The sequence below is a fragment of the Myxine glutinosa genome, chromosome 10 (assembly GCF_964187855.1).
Source record: "Myxine glutinosa chromosome 10, kmMyxGlut1.1, whole genome shotgun sequence".
Taxonomy (NCBI): domain Eukaryota; kingdom Metazoa; phylum Chordata; class Myxini; order Myxiniformes; family Myxinidae; genus Myxine; species Myxine glutinosa.
Window position 1 is genome coordinate 32866063 of NC_136270.1, and position 17922 is coordinate 32883984.

General features: G+C 45.9%; 1 protein-coding gene across 2 annotated transcripts in view; it reads left to right on the plus strand.

The window, feature by feature from the left end:
* Positions 1–17922, plus strand: part of ETFA (electron transfer flavoprotein subunit alpha) — a 61019-nt gene that overhangs the window by 20457 nt on the left and 22640 nt on the right. Inside the window, exons 3-6 of one of the 2 annotated variants that reach the window (XM_068127418.2) lie at positions 8652–8733; positions 8857–8939; positions 13536–13635; positions 13868–13978. In XM_068127418.2, the coding sequence (XP_067983519.2) occupies positions 8652–8733; positions 8857–8939; positions 13536–13635; positions 13868–13978 (376 nt within the window). The remainder of the gene's footprint in view (positions 1–8651; positions 8734–8856; positions 8940–13535; positions 13636–13867; positions 13979–17922) is intronic. The other variant, XM_068127419.2, reaches the window with a different exon arrangement.

Here is a 17922-nt window from a genome sequence, read left to right on the forward strand (position 1 = left end):
TGCAGATGGAGGAAATGTTGAGTTGGATCTTGGAGACGGCGTGAAGCTGGAAGGTGTGAAAACATTTTGCTTCCTCGGAGGCATGCTGAATGGAGAAGGTGGATCAGACTCGGCAACGGTTGCTGGAGTGAGATGTGCATGGAAGAAGTTTCGGGAACTGAGTGGCGTGCTGATGAGGAGGGGAGTGTCGTTGAAGCTGAAGGGTAAGGTGTATGCTGCATGTGTGAGAAGTGTTGTGATATATGGGAGCGAGACATGGGTAATGAACGTTGAGCAGCAACGAAGGCTGGAAAGGGTGGAAATGCGAATGGTTCGGTGGATGTGCGGAGTATCGTTGGGAGAGAGGAAGACAAATGATGAATTGCGAAAGATGATGGGAATGGAGCCTGTGATTGATGCTGTGAAGAGGAACAGGTTGAGATGGTTTGGTCATGTGTTGAGGAAGGATGAAAGTGACTGGTTGAGAAGAGTGATGGAAATGAATTTAGAAGGAAGTAGAGGACGGGGAAGACCGAGAAAGACTTGGCTAAAGATGGTGGAAGAAGAAATGCGGGCAAGGGGGTTAACAAGGAGAGATGCAGAAAATAGGGCAAAATGGAGAAGATTGTCATGCGGACCGCAAGGCTAATCCCCGCTCGAGCAGGGAAAATGGCCTTAAAATGCATGTTGTTGTTTGTTGTTGGTCCGGGCTCTTGCGACAAGCGGTCACAGTGTGGACTTGTCCTGGTCGCATTTTCGCTCTCCCTGTTCGGGGCTACGTGAAATGCAGACGCATCCTCTATCTCTCTCGGGGTGTTGATGCCTGAGGAATTTGTAGTTGGCAAAATCGAATAACATTTTTGCTGCAGGAGATGTAATTCTGCATGCCATTGGATGGATGCGCTCATTATTAAGCGATAAAGCCGCTTCAATATTTGAATATGTCCTTCCTTCCATCCGTTCATCCATCTGTCAGCATTGGGAAGAAGAACTCACCTCACCGCAGACAGGTAGGTGGTCTTTCTGTCTTCTACCGACTCCTCTCTGGCCTTGCTCCCCCAGCTCTCTCTGTGCTTTGTCCCCCAAATATTCCTACAGGTCGCACGATCTGCCAGCAACCCTCTGATGCTTAAACTGCCGAAATCTCGGCTCTCTGCTCACCTTCACTCTTTCATTCCTCTTTTCTCCCGCCTCTGGAACAAACTCCCACACTCTCTTCAATCCCACTCCTCCCTCCAGGTCTTTAAAACAGCTGTTCACCACCATCTCTTATCTTTCCCCATCCAAAACCTTGATCTTTTCTACCCCCACTAATTCACCCCAGATCCACCTTGTTTGAAATTCCAATTTCTTTCCTGGAAGTCCTGGCAGTGTCCATATGTTTTATACCTCTCCCACCCTCCCCCCCTTCCCATGTCTCCCCCCCCCCCCCCCCCCAAAGCCCTCTCCCTCCCACAGATCTCTCGATGTCTTTGCTCTCAGATGTTGTGTTTGTGTTCCTCCCCCTCTCGCCCCATCTTGTCTACCGCTCCCCATGTTATATGTTTTATGTGTCGGTTTGTCTTTCTGTGTGATTAATGTTAGCTCTTTCACGAGCCTCGATCTTGTATACAAAAAAAAAAAAAAAAAATCTTTCTAATCCACCGTGTTTTATTCTGAAGGGTAATTTTGAAAGGCTCTAAAGGGTCATTTTAAAGTGTTCTAAAGGGTAATTCTGAAGTGTGTTGCTCATTTCTAGGCTTTACCTATTTCATATATTTCATATTAAAACTAGAACAGCACTCGGTAGAGAGCACACCTCTCCCAGGCTGAACAGTTTATGTTTTGTATCCCAATGATAGACTGGATCTGGATTCGGACCTGAACTAAAATCTAATCGGCTTGTTTTTTTCACCTAACCAACTCGTCCACCAAGTTTAGTCACAGCTCATCCATAACTTTTTAAAATATGTTACATATCGCTTTTCGCCCGATCTCTCAATAATGGTGAAGAATCACTTTAAAAGTTATACGAGCCGGATCTGGATCTTCACCAAAATCTAATCATTTCGTCCATGTCACTTACACTACCTCTCTGCCAAATTCCATCTGAATCCGTCCGCAACTTTTTGAGATATCTTGTTCATAGACAAGCAGACAAACACACAGACAGGGGTGAAAACATAAACTCTATCCACCTTCGGTGATGGAGGTAAAATATATTGTTGAGGTTTTGGAAAACCACTAAAACTAAAAGTAATGGCAACCACCATACAGGTCCCTTAGAATAGTTATTTCATACCAGACCATTATCGTAGCCCCTTCCCCTTATTTTGGGTTGGTATGTCATGCGTTGGGGAAAGGAAAGATAGGTCTTCCACTCATAAGGGATAATTTGCCAGTCAATGCACCAGGCTCAAAAGCACACCATCCAAGCACCATAGTCAGGGCCCTGAGGGATATTTTGTTTCAAATTCTTCCAAAAGCATCAAAAATTGGCGCAGATGTTGCCCATGCCATACTCTTTCGATTTTTGACGGGCGCCAAGGGCGGTATGATCCGGGGACCATACCGGTCCATCCCGCCATGTCACCTGACCTATACAACAACAACAACAACATGCATGTTAAGGCCATTTTCCCTGCTAGAGCGGGGGTTAGCCTTGCGGTCCCCATGACAATCTTCTCCATTTTGCCCTATTTTCTGCATCTCTCCTTGTTAACCCCCTTGCCCGCATTTCTTCTTCCACCATCTTTAGCCAAGTCTTTCTTGGTCTTCCCCGTCCTCTACTTCCTTCTACATTAATTTCCATCACTCTTCTCAACCAGTCACTTTCATCCTTCCTCAACACATGACCAAACCATCTCAACCTGTTCCTCTTCACAGCATCAATCACAGGCAATATTCCCATCATCTTTCGCAATTCATCATTTGTCTTCCTCTCTCTCAACGATACTCCGTACATCCATCGAACCATTCGCATTTCCACCCTTTCCAGCCTTCGTTGCTGCTCTACGTTCATTACCCATGTCTCGCTCCCATAAATCATAACACTTCTCACACATGCAGCATACACCTTTCCCTTCAGCTTCAGCGACACTCTCCTCCTCATCAGCACGCCACTCAGTTCCCGAAACTTCTTCCATGCACATCTCACTCGAGCAACCGTTGCCGAGTCTGATCCACCTTCTCCATTCAGCATGTCTCCGAGGTAGCAAAATGTTTTCACACCTTCCAGCTTCACGCCGTCTCCAAGATCCAACTCAACATTTCCTCCATCTGCAGCTCCCTCTGTGCACACCTTACATTTGAATGTAGCTGCCACACTGGTAAATGACCCTCTCAGACCACTACATTTTTGATGAACCCACTCAGCGCACATTGTACATTGAATGGAGTTCACTCCGACACCCTTCCTGCACACAGCACACGGCCACTTCCCAGTTCTTTCCACCTCACCACATGCTTTACCACTTGCCATTACCTTCGTCTTTCCGATATTCACCTTCAGACCTTTTGTCTCCATACATTCCTTCCACTTGTTCATCTTTTCCTTCAGTCCATCCATACTTTCCGCAATCAACACCAGATCATCTGCATACAACAACTCCCACGGTAAACCCTCCTTTACGTTCTGAGCCAGCACCTCCATCACAGCTACAAATAGTAGTGGACTTAGTACCGACCCCTGATGCACTCCCACCTTCACCTCAAACTCACCACTGTTCCCGTCCTTCGTCCTTACAGCTGTGCGCGCTCTTTTGTACATTGCCATCACTACTCTGATCAACCATTCCTCCACTCCTAACTTCCTCAATGCCCATGTCAATACTTTGCGTGGAACCCTATCGAATGCTTTCTCCAGATCAACAAACCCCAAAAAACAACTTCTTCCTCTTCTCCATGTACTTCTCCTGCAACTGCCTCACAATGAAAAGTGCATCTGTCGTTCCTCTTCCTGGCATAAATCCAAACTGCATTTCGTCGATCTTCACTTTCTTCCTTATCCTCCTCTCCAACACCCTTTCCAATACCTTCATTCCATGCTCCAATAACTTTATCGCTCGGTACGAGCCACACTCCAGAGGGTCACCTTTCCCCTTGTATAGAGGGACGAGGGTACTCAGTTCCCAATCCACTGGAATGCGGCCTTCTTTCACCACCAGATTACAGATCTCTGTCATTCTCTTCACACCCCAACTTCCTGCTGCCTTCAACATATCTCCCACAACTCCCGTCGGCCCTCCCGCTTTTCCACTCTTCATTGCTTTTATCGCTTCCTCAACTTCCTTCTCAGTTATCTTCTCTGCCGGTCCTAAAACTGGGTTACTCTCTATGTTGCCATCCCATTCATTCTCTGTATTCAACAGCATTTCCATATATCTTTTCCATCTTCCTTTAATTCCATCTGGGTCGACAACGATTTCTCCCACTTCATCCTTCAAGCAACTCACCCCCATCACATCACACCTCCATCACATCACACCTCTCTTTCGCTATGTGCTTTGCAATCCTGAATACTGCTTTCTGACCCCCTTCCGAATCCAAGCGTTCTCCGAACATTTTCCTACATGCCTCCTGCGCCTTTGCTACCTCTTTCTTTGCAGCCTTCCTGGCTGCCTTATAACTTTCATGCTCTGCTGTTTCTGCTCCCGTACCCTTCGCCTTCTGCCACTCCTTGAACTTCTTCCTATTCTCGTCAATCCTCTTTCCAACTTCATCATCCCACCACCATGTTTCCGAGTGCCTCGGTGGTCCTTTTGTCCATCCACATACCTCACCAACAGCTCCCAACAGACTAGCTTTCATTGACATCCAACCACTTTCAAGCTCAACCACATCATCCTCTACCCTACTCAGCCTCTCTTTTAATGCCTCACCTTTGGGATCACCTTTGTGTCCCGGAGGTGCCCCCTATCTCGCCTACGCACCATCAGGTAGTCAACGGTTGTCGTCGACCCACCTGACGTGTATGTAACAAGCTTATTATCCTCTTTCTGGAACTGAGTATTACAAATTACCAATTACCTGATGTCACCTGACCTATGACGTCATAATTAGGATATGCATCCAATCACATGGCGTACTATAAGTGGTCAAAGTTCAAAATGAATCGATCGAAAAATGAAGGCAGGGATCCATTTTTAAGGTTTTCATAAAATCCAATATGGCCGCCAGGTCACATGACCTATGACGTCATATTTATGACGTATACAATCATGTATACATGAACCCGGATCATGATCGCACAAAAATTTAACACAAGGATATGGCATACAGTTCATAAAACATCAAAATCCGTACCTTTGTAATTAGACTGATGAACTGCATATGCCTGAAAATTAGGAAATAGACATGTAAATATTTCCTCTAATTGTCAAAAATAAGGTCAGAGTTCGATTACCCAACCCAGAAACATAAAATGGTGAACCTCGCGTAAATCTTGACAAAAAAAACTCAAAAACCGACATGTTTGACTCAAAAATGACTTTTAAGATGACCTTGAGGGTTGACCTTGACCTCGAATCATCAAAATAACATCATAATTGGATTCCTCGACCTCGAAAACCCCTGAAAAGTGGTATCATACATGATTCCAACCCTTTTGGTTATTTAACTGATTTTCCTCTAATCCGGGCGGCGGCCATTTCGTATTTCGCCAATATGGGGCCCCCGGGGGGGTGGCGCCCGTCTTAGCGCCCGTCAAAAATCGAAAGAGTATGGCATGGGCAACATCTGGGCCAAATTTGGTGCTTTTGGAAGAATTTGAACCAAACGGGCCCCAAAATATCCCTAAGGGCCCTGGTAAAAGTTCCTTCGAGAGAGTTTGTGGGGGCAGTGGAACTTTAACAAACCCACCAATCGGGGCCTGAGTCCCTTTGGGGGAGCTTGTGGGCGGAGTAACGGGCTCCACCAATCGGGAGACAGGACACCCTCCGAGATCCCCCCACCCCCCTCCCTCGGCGAGGGTGGACAAAGGGAGATTGAACACGTTTTTGCAGACTCTGGGACTGTCTCTCTCCCTCTGCTGGGTTCACTGAACTCGTTTTTGACTCTCTTCGGCCTGGGGCATTGTTGATCTTGCCACTGAGCACGAGTGCTCTGCTCTTGGGCCTGGATTGTTGACCTCGCACGTGCCTGCATTATTGACTCTTGGTTTTCTGGACTCCGCCCCCCCCCCCCCCCCCCCCCAGCACGTGTTTATCCGCTCTTGACCAGACTCTCACAGGCCTCTGCATTATTCTGACGCTCTTGGTTCTTGGACATTGTTCGCCTTGCCTCTGCACGTGATTGACTCACTTGGCCGGTTTCATTCTTACACGTGTGCATGACACTCACTTTCTGCAAGAGGCCACCATGTACACTTTACCCTGCACGAGATCACGCGTCCTCACTCTCCACGTGTTCCTGGCACTCGCTCTGCACGGTTCCCTGGCACTCGCTCTGCACGGTTCCCTGGCACTCGCTCTGCACGGTTCCCTGGCACTCGCTCTGCACGGTTCCCTGGCACTCGCTCTGCATGGTTCCCTGGCACTCGCTCTGCACGGTTCCCTTGCACTCACTTTCCACATGTCCCTGGCACTCGCTCTTTTTGCTCAGCCGTCTAAATTTGGTACGCCGCAGGGTACGTACGGTACGTTCCCCGATTGAGACCGTCATGTGGTACAGGCAAGTTATCGCACAATGGACCAATTGGCGTTCGTAGTTGCTGGTTCGCATCCTGCCGAGGTACGAAGTTTTCGTGCGCGGCAGCCGCAGGTCCTGTAAGTTCGGGAGGGAACGGAGGCTAACCCCCTCGTAGTAAACCCGAACCCTGGACTGTAACAATATCAAACTGAACCGCTTCCTTCGGACACGGGTGTGAATTTTTTTTTTTTTTTAATGATGAATTACATGACTAATAGTTGTTGAGGCTACATTGAATGTCGAGGTTGTTGGAAATTTAAATAGGCCAAAACGTTTGTGATTACATTTACCCTTGCACTCCAGTTAAGTTCATGACCTGAGTTAGTATAAAACAGTCATGAAAGTTAGAATAAACACAATTGCCAATTCCAGCAATGAACTAACGGTCTGCATTGGCGGTTCAGCAGAATAAAAACCCACGAAAACTAGAGCAACACTCGGTAGACCACACACCTCTGCCCAGGCTGAAGTTTGTTTTGTATCCCACTGATGGGCCGGATCTCAATCCAGACCTAACTTAAAATATAATCGGCTTGTTCTTATCATCTAACCAACTCATCCACCAAGTTCCATCCGAATCAATCCATACCGTTTTTAAATACCCTGCTATCTAAAGTTTTTGGCCTGGCCACCATTAAAAGAAAACATTTCAAGTCCCGCTTCTGGGCGCAAGCATAGAATAGAGTTCCCAGTGACCCTGAGCTTACCTGTTGTCCACTTTGCAGATGCACCCACTTCATTGTGATTAACAACTTGGTTTTCTCAATAAAGCCTCGGCTATTTTATTTTCTATGCAGACACATAACCTTTTATATGCACATATACAACATTTATCACACTCTCACTTTGTCTCTCCGAAAAGACCGTCTGGACAACCCTCCCATCTACATTCTGAACATTCCTCAAGCTTTTGGGTCTCAATATCTGCCATGATCTTTCCTGGGAAAGGCACATTTCCAAGCTGGCCTCCAAAGCCAGTCTCCTTTGTGCGCAGTGCGCAGTCTCCACTGGGCATCCTCCTTTGTGCGCAGTCCTTTCTGGGCACTTCTGAGCTCCGCACCACATAAAAAGCTTTCATCCGCAGCTCAATGGCATGCTGCTCTCTCCTCTGGGCTGGTGCTCCTGCCTCACAATGCCCTCACACTGGCTTCACGTGATTGAAACCAAAGCAGTCAGAATCATTGGAATCTCCCGCGATGAAGCAGATTGTGAGGGCCTTTCTCTCTCTCACCGCAGGCAGGTAGGTGGTCTTTCTGTGTTCTACCGACTCCTCTCTGGCCTTGCTCCCCCTGCTTTGTCTGTGCTCTGTCCCCCAAATATTCCTGCATTACGCACAAGATCTGCCAGCAATCCTCTTCTGGTGAAAGTTCCAAACTCAAGACTCTCTGCTCACCTTCACTCCTTCATTCCACTTTTCTCCTGCCTCTGGAACAAACTCCCACACTCTCTTCAATCTCTTTCCTCCCTCCAGGTCTTTAAAACAGCTGTTCACCACCCTCTCTTATCTTCCCCCATCCAAAACCTGGATCTTTTCTACCCCCGTTAAAACGCCCCAAATCCACCTCTTTAAATCCCCAATTTTTTTCCTGAAATTCCTAGACGTTTGCTTTATACCGTCCGTGTTCCACTCCATCCCTCCCCCTTTCACAGATCTACCGACATCCCTGTTCTCTTCTGTTGTTGTGCTTGTGTGCTTCCCTCCCCCCCCCCCCCTCTTGTCTCCCGCTCCCTTCATTGCATGTGTTATGTGTATGTGCATGTTTTCATGTTCAATGCGTTAGCTCTTACACGATCCTCGATTCTGTATACAAAAAGAAAAAGAAATCCACAATGCAGGAACATTTCCTTGTGCCTTTCTTTCTTAAAGTCTTCAATTTTTCTTATGTGCCGCCACATCTACGTCTATGCCTATGAACTTCGGTTGAGTTAAAAGTTTCGGCCAATATATTTGGCAGACGGATGCTGAAACCATTTGCTTTTGTTCATGGCCAAAAACATCTCCCTAGATTGCAGAGCAGCTGAAATCGGTGAAAGGTATTGAAAAGGTGATCCTGGTCCAGAGCAGTGCTTACAAAGGATTAATGGCAGGTGAGCCTTAACTGCTGGAGCGATTGATTGATTTGAGTTGCACAGCTTGCTTTGCTGTTGCAGGTGTTGGTGAGTTTATTCTAATAAATAAATACGCTTTTTGCATCGTTTGTTTTGCTGCAGAAGAACTAACTCCTGTCGTCTTAGCAGCACAGAATCGGTTCAAGTTCAGCCACATCTGCGCCGGAGCATCAGCTTTTGGAAAAGTAATTATTGCTGTTTTAGCTGTCTGCAGTGCAAATGGTGGATCTTTGCAGTGCTTAATTTTCAGAGGTCGTGCTTTGATGCTTGTTGCGAGTCCCTGAGAACTTTAAAAGTTGTTTACATCTCAAATTGTAATTCTCGGTGATAAACTTAGTTGTCCTCCAAGCTTGGAATCCAAAATGTGAAAGTTGTGCTCCTTTCAGCTGGATTTTCAACCCACATCACCTGAATCTCCATCTTCACCACTAAACATAACCTTAGTTTTATTAATGTTGACATGTAAACCTATCTTCTATATTGCACTTTTTCACTTTCAACATTTGATACAAAGTCATCAGCACTCAATAACTCGCATGGGAATCGTAACCTTTCATTATTCGTCAATTATTTCATCATCTATCTATAATTCCAGTAATCTCTGTGTGTGTGTGTGTGTGTGTGTGTGTGTGTGTGTGTGTGTGTGTGTGTGTGTGTGTGTGTGTGTGTGTGTGTGTGTGTGTGTGTGTGTCTGTCTGTGACCGCTGTTTCTCGACAACCACGGGTCCGATATACTTGAAACTTGCCAGGTATATTGCTGGGGACCCGAGGATGTGCCTTTTCAAGGTTTCATATTAATCGGAGAAGTAGTTACCGAGCTATGGCGATTTCTTTACCAAACTCCGCAAGCCGTTCGCTTTGGACCAAACCATTTCATGTAAATAGAGGGGGGGGGGTTGTCACCGTACTCGCAAGCCGTTCGCTTTGGCTTTGCGAATGGACCAAACCATTTCATGTAAATAGAGGGGGGGGGATTGTCACCGTACTCGCAAGCCGTTCGCTTTGGCTTTGCGAATGGACCAAACCATTTCATGTAAATAGAGGGGGTGGATATAATTTTAGATATATATATAGTACGGGCATGCCCTAGTATCATAAACAGTGGATTTAAACTGATCCCTACCTTGACTTCAAACATTTCAGTATGTCCCAAGTTGGTCTTTGGCATAATTCTTGACCAAAAACATTCCTATGACTAACTTAAAAACAAACAAAACATTTTACCATTTCCTCAGATATGAGCTACCTCCTGAAAGCCCACTCAACAACTACTCTTGGTCGTATCACTTCTCCAGTATATTATAAACGGAGCCGTGTCTGTCTGTCTGTCTGCCATGCTGTAACTTGAAAATGGATTAACGGATTTCAATGAAACCAACATTGCTTGGTTGAAACCAACCAACATTGAAGTAAAACATTGCTTCAAAAAGGGGACCAAAAAAACAACAACAACCACGGTTCCCGAAAAAGGCCAACCCCCGCTTTGCGGGGAAAAATGGCCTCTAAAGGTGGTTTTTTAAATGAAACCAACAGCGGTGGATACAGTGATCTCCCAGGAAGGTTTGTGATTTAAAAATGGAAGGAAGGAAGGTTTGTGTGCGGGTACATGGGCACATGTGGCGAAACTGCAAATGCCAGTGTGCTCCACTGGTTATCCCCACAGATGGCAGAATCTACAAGAAATCCTTTTTTTGTTCTTGCACCATAGATTAGCCATCGCAGCAAAAATTGGTATTCCCACCAGCGAAACGACTCGTCTTACATGGTAGTTTTGAATAAATCTTTCTGCAACGAGAACATCCATACCTTTTTGATCTCCACAAAATAAAAATGATATTGTATTGTTTGGGAGCAAAAAGCCCTGAACTTTGCCCTTTCAATCTCTTTTCTTGAAGACAACAAATATTAATTGTTTTATTCAGCAGTTAAATGACTTTTCTACTCTTCCCCCGCCCCCCCCCCCCCACCCCCTCATTTAAAACTCCATATTAGCGGGATCTCTGAGCGTTTCAGGCTGTTTTTTGCCACAAGCAGTTATTTTGCCTTTACAGCTTATTCCCTCTGGGTTGTTAACCGTACTTTGTCGAAGGCAGGTGGATCTGCCGACGACGTGGTACTTCAATGTGTACCACACCCATGCTTTCCAACTACCATCATGGTTTTGGAGCTTAAGATTTCTCTGGCTGGATGCCCTTCTTGATGCCAGTTGTTTTTCTTTTTCGGATTTGGTAGCGGCCGTTTTTCTTGCAGGGATTGCATCCTTATTTAAAAAAAACAAAAAAAAAACGATACCACAAGTGACCACGTAAGAAAATAAATAAGTGAGCAATTAAAACGGAAAAATTGAAAAGATTTTATGACTCAAAAATGACCAAAAGCATCAAAATTCACAGAAAAAGGTTAAAAGAAGAGGAAGACTGGAAGAGCATGATGCAGAGAAGGAAGGAAGGAAGGAAGGAAGGAATGAGGGACGTGAATGAGGGACTTCACGGCTCCAAACAGTGCAAGTGTAGGCCGGCGCTGTCGTTGCGGAAGCAGCGGACAGTCAAAAGATGTTGCAATGTTACAAAGAGGAGACACAGTGTTTACAAGGGATGTAGCACAGGTGTACAATGTTGGCTGAAGCTGCTCTGTAAATGTAGCTGCAGTGAACAAAGATGAGAAGTGCGCACAAACCACCAGCTGGCCTTCTTTTGAAGGAAGTAGCCTTTGAATAACATTTGATGCTTTGGATCCCAGGTTCTAATCCCATATAATACTAACTTGCCGAAACCCGTGGAACATCCACGGAAGGGAGGATGTGGTGTATGGATAGAGTGTACCATTATGGATGGCATAGGGGATTTGCTTGTCTGAGTAAGAGTTAGGAAGAAAGATGAGAATGAAGAGTGCGTATATGAACAACGATCGCCGACACCGGCACAAATGCATTATATAGATTGTTAGAGACAAAACAAACACTAAATAACATAGCCACATACCAAAAACGTGTATTTTCAATTTTCACTTGTGCAAAAATGCTACTCACAATTACATCGCCTGTGCGTCGGCCTGTGATTGAGCCAGAGAGTTGGCCTGTGAGTCAACTTCCTTTCCAATGTCTGCAAGAATTGAAATACTGATTGTGAATGTTTAAAATTATATGAAAGAAGAACATGCATATCAATAGACGATGCCATCGAAAAGGAGAGCAGCTGTCAATAGAAAAGGATGTCTGACTTATCAATTTGACATTATTGCACAATAAATGACAAACAAAGAAACAGTTCATTTCCATCGGGTAATATTATGATGAGAGATCAGCCGATACCTTTATTATGTCCATCAGCATCCATGGCACATAGAAAAAAAAAACGTGGCATCAGCCAGCCGCAGCCAACTATCACGTACCGTCTCGAAGTCAATGCCATCCTTTTATCTCTTCGTATACAACTCACTGATTTCTACCTTATCGTGAACAGGGTAAAGCCTACTTTGATAATCATGAACGGTGGCAGATGCAGGAGTTGGTGAAATGAAAGGGGGGGGGGGGGAGGGCTGATCATGACCTACCCTACGCCACATGGCCTACGCCATTTGTTGAGATCATGGCCACAACGGAAACACAACAACTGGATAGGTAGTGCCTAGGCTTACGCCAACTTTTCGTCACTCGGCGAAGTACACTTTGTTTTAAGCTTTCAGAAGCTGAAGCCTTGGTATTTATTGCTTTATATGATACTGATGGGCTGCTGATCGGTTTCAGCACGTTGTAATCACAGTATATGGAAGAAATGATGGTAAACCCACCTGATGAGGTCAGCGTACACCGCGATCGACACCGGCACAAATGCATGCTCTGGATTGTCCACAGTGGACGGCTTGCTGTCGCCTTCGACTGTCCAATCAGCGGACGGCTCGCTTCGCCTTCGCCCAGCAGACGCCAATACGATGGCGTCGTAAGATGGCGTCGTATCGGCAGTTAATCGGATGCTTTTGGGCCCCAACGTCGGCTAATTCAGATTTTTCGAGTATGTCTATACGTGATAAACAAAGAGCGCGGTTCGTAGATCGTAAATGCATTAGTGCCGTGGGAATCGGGTCACTGGGTGTGGCGTAAAAGGGATAACAAAGTCGAGTCCTTACAGTATTATTATATAGATGCCTTCAGCCTGCATGATACGAATGTCATGTGTAAAAAGCTCCTTCAGGAGTCTTATATTGTTTGTTTTTTAAGCCGATTTGTGTACAAATACCAGGAACTTTTACACAGGAGGTGGCCGTATGGCCCACCATGCCTGTGCTTTATCAATACCACATTGAATTGATATCTCAGTTAATTTCACGAGGAGGGAGGAGAAGACTGAGGCAGATACAGGGACATCACCAATATGTTTTTGTATTGAGGGAGAAGGGAACGAAGGTGGTTGTAGGATTCATTTTTTGGTGAGACCCTCTCGCAGACATCTATACATGTATGCAATAACCCATCCATATCGAAACTTCCAACCAGTCATGCCAGTGTCCAAGCACCCCTCTATCTCCAAAAATGCTCGTTTCACCCTTGGATCCTCGCCAGGTTGCACTGTTTTACTAATCACAATATTAGCACCTTGTGCAGGTATAGCTTAAGAACATCCATTATGGCGATTTGTTCATTCTCAGTTTGACTTCACATTGGCCTGTGTTGTGCCACGATGAATGTGCGGATCTTCCGTGGAATGCTGCTGAATTTAATTGAAACCAAGAATTTTCTTTGGATAATTTTCCCGTTTCCATTTGCCATGTGAACCTCCCTGGAGAATCTGATGCCTCGAGTCGCCGCGAAGCTGGACGTTGCTCCATTGTCGGATATCATTGAAATAATAGCAGAAGACACCTTCACCAGGGCAATATATGCAGGTAGTGGTGGAACATAGCAGTCGGTCTTCACTGTTACTCATATGCTAAATTATTGCATCACTTTTGCAGAAATTGCAGATAAATGAACATCAAAACGAACTGAACAACTTTGTTTCCATCTTCACTCAGTTGCGGACAAATGGTTTGTTGTTGTTTATCGGTTGACTCTACCATTTCAGAGTCACTGCTAATTGCCGCATCTTCATACTTTGCACACACCCACCCCGACCAGGAAATGCTGTGTGCACTGTTAAGTCTCTAGACAAGGTGAAAGTTTTTACTGTACGTGGAACAGCGTTTGAAGCTGCGGAATCAAGTGGAGGGAGCGCAACGGTCGAGGAAAGTGAGTAATTTAAGTGTTTGAGGAGATTGGCAGTGTGGGTACATAGTTGCCAGCATGCTTTGTTTTATTCCACCATGAAAACACATTTACCAGAACAATTGGTCATAATTATCAAATGCTTGTATTTTTTTTGGAAAAACATGCAAACTATAAATCATCTATAGTGTGTGTGTGTGTGTGTGTGTGTGTGTGTGTGTGTGTGTGTGTGTGTGTGTGTGTGTGTGTGTGTGTGTGTGTGTGTGTGTGTGTGTGTGTGTGTGTGTGTGTGTGTGTGTGTGTGTGTGTGTGTGTGTGTGTGTGTGTGTGTGTGTGTGTGTGTGTGTGTGTGTGTGTGTGTGTGTGTGTCCAAAACTCCAAAACCATGAAACATAGCGGCCGCAAACTTTGCATGCATGCTAAGCGACCTCCGAGGGAGTGCCGGCATGAAACCTGGGTGTTTGGGTGTGTTTAAACACCCTTTTTGAAGATAATTTAGGGGATGCTCATTACCAAAAAAATAAAAATAAATAAGCCTTGCCAAAATGGCGGTACACTGTTTTGGTCTGCCCTCTGTCACATCACTGGGTTCTTATGCTGCCATTTTGTTTTGGCCTATTCAACATGCCTTGCCTTGGAAACACAATCTACTCTCACAAACTAATATAAGTATATAATTGAAATCTGGGTTTGAGGATCGGATCTTCTGGAGTGAAATCTGTAAATTTTATGAAATTACTGATTCTTATAACCAAGCTTTAAGCAGGGCTATCTATCCTTCCTCCTTCTCCATATTGCCAAAGCATTAAACTTAAAATTTTCTTCTGTTCCAATAATTATATTGAGTGAAGAAAAGATTTAAAGGCCCGTTCTCACTTGAACGATTTTTTGTACAACTGCGGTGCGACTAAAAAAAATCGTACAGCCGTGCAATTTCCATACGAATTTCCCTGTTTTTTTCCACACAGTCTCACTTGAACAACTGCCGTGCGACTGCCGTTAAACTCTCGTGCGACTTTTCCTCACGAAACATCCGATAACGGTTCAAGTTGTGTGCGACTGCCGTACAACCTCAACGAGTCCCGCGCAAGCCCCATGCGATTTTTGTTCAACTCACGTGCGACCTGTGCGCATGCAGTACAACCGCCGTACAACCAATCAGAGCGCCGTGCGTCCGCCATACAAGCGCCGTTCGATCTGCGCGAATTGCATAAAAGCAGGGCCTTTTGGCATCGATCTTCATAACCGCACTTGATGTTCGACAGTCAACAAGTATTCAACACAACACAACGATGCCACCGAAGAAGGCCGACGACCAAGCATCCAGCCAAGGCAGGCAGGAGGAGAAGAGGCAGAGCAAGCAAGCAGGCTGAAGATGCCGCCGCCGCCACCGCCACCGCCACTGCCACCCCCACCTCCGCCGAGGAGGAGGCCCACGGCGACTCAGACGGCTCGGTGAAGTCGGTGGCGCAGTCAACCCACTCCACCGACGATGTCCCTGCGACGAAGACGAAGAAGGCCAAGCCCCCCAAGCTCAACCTGAACACAGAGGAGGAGAATGACTTCGCTGAGTGGCTGGCACAGAACGAGCTGCTGTACGACAGGAGAAGAAGAGGGCGAAGAAGCACGCAGCCGCCGACCCGGAGCTGGAGGCGCTGGCGAAGAAGGCTCAAGAGAGCGACTTTCTGCACAAGCTGATCCAGGCACAGCTGGCGGCTGAGAAACCTGCTGCTGCCGAGCCGTCCAGTGTGCGGGAGAAGTTCGGGGCCTGGCAGGTGGACAAGTACAAGCAGATTGACAACTCGCTCTGGGACGACTTCGAACAAGAGGCTTCCAACTTGGTGTCACGCTTCATCGCAAGGTCCAAGGCGCTGCAGGCTCACATCCAGCAACCACAGCTGCAGCTACCACAGCCGTACAACTGGTCTCAACCACAGATGGGATACCAGCTGCTGCCGTCCGGCTTCCAGCAGCCCTACCAGCAGCAGCAGCAGCAGCCCACGTACTACCAGCTGGCATCTGTGCGCTCTCGCTCTGCCCGCTAACGACCTGCACCTCCATCATCTTGCCAGCCCCTCTGATGTCCTCACTGGCGCCTAGCGCGACAGAGTCCACTGCTACGACCCAGGCTACGCTCAACCGATCTGCTACCTTGATGTCCAACTACAACGATCTGCCCAGCACGCCCATGGCTACGAGCTCGCAGCTGAACACTCCGGTTACGCGGTCTCCGGCGGACGACTATCAGCCGCATCAGCAGCAGCATGATGGTGAAGATGGTGATGATGGTGCTGAGATGGAACACTGATCTGAAGAAATATTCTTTGCTTGGGGGTCAAACCCCGGGCGCGCTCGAAAATCAAACTGCCCTTTTCAGGGCCACCAACAAAGTTCAATAAAAAAAGGAAATGAGATAAATAATTGAATAAATCATTGAATGGATGAATAACTAAATAAATGCATGAAAGTTTGTTGTGGTAAATAAAAGTTCCCAAAAACCAGTCCCCATCCCCCCCCCCCCCCCCCCCCACCTTGTACATGGACATTAAGCACCATGCAATACCCTCTGGTATACGCCTAGTTGGTCAGGGGTTCATCCAACAGCAAGATAATGACCCTAAACACACCTCCAGGCGATGTCAAAACTACCTTCGAGGAAAAGAACAAGATGGTAGGCTTCAAATCATGGAACGGCCAGCACAGTCTCCAGACTTAAACCCCATCGAGCTGGTTTGGGATGAACTGGACAGAAGGGTGAAAGCAAAGCAACCTCCAAGTGCAACACATTTGTGGGAACTTCTGCAACAGTGTTGGGAAGAACTTCCCGAACAATATTTGATTTCCATTGTAGAAAGAATGCCACGAGTGCGTTTGGCGGTTATTGCAAAAGGTGGCTACTTTGCTGAGTCAAAAATTTAAATTAAATTTAGTTAAACAAAATGATTCTATGATTTCTTTTTTATCTTCAGTTGTTTTTTTTTCTATGCTTAATTTCAGAGTACATTGAGACATTAAACTGCATAAATTTTAAAAAACTGGAAAAATTGAGGCGTTCTAAAACTTTTGACCGGTAGTGTACTTCGCAAAATTATTTTGCCAACTAAGAAACATTTTGATTATGCATCATCCGTCTTGTCCACAGGGTGTCCTTGCATCTTCACAGGGTGTTTCAAACAAAGTGCACTGTTTAAGCAGCCTGATATTCTGTCGTTTGTAATGCTATACCTTTCTCTCTTGCAGGTTATGGTGGTGGTGGTAGTATGCCATTTTTAACAAGTAGTAAGTAGGACCCTACGTCAACTATGGTGTTCACAGTGGAACAAAAAGTGAAAATTGTGGCTTTGTGGTTTGAGATTAAATCCCGACATGTACATGTGCTGATGATACTGCCAGTATTACAATGTTCACACCTGTAATAAATCCTCCAATGGGAACATTCAGCTGTTTGTGGCGCACTTCCAAGGACATGGAAGCGTGAAAACTCAAAATAAAGGCAACAGTGGCCGCTTACCAGGTGTTAACAAGGACCAAGGGCACATTGATCTTGTGAGAGATTCTGCTATCGAAAATCCTAAGAAATCCCATAATCGGCGTTCCTGAGAACTGGCGATCTCAGCTTCATCTGTGTTGCACGTTCTCACTTCTGACCCCCTACCTCATGTCTGTAAGGCATATAAACTAACTCTCAATGACATGACAAGAGTAACAATATATGATGGGTTCAGTGACTGAATGAAAAGGTGCCCAAATTGGATCAACTCCTTGTGATTCAGTTAGAAGCACACGTCTATTTGAATGGGGCTACCAATAATCACAACAACATCTACTGGGGTGCTGAGCCTCCCAAGGAGGTATCCAACATGTCTCTCAAGGGCCCCAAGTCCACTTCTTTCTGTGAATTGAATGCCAGATGGGGCATGCTGGGACCATATTGGTTCGAGGATTCCAATGGTAAGACGGTGACTGGC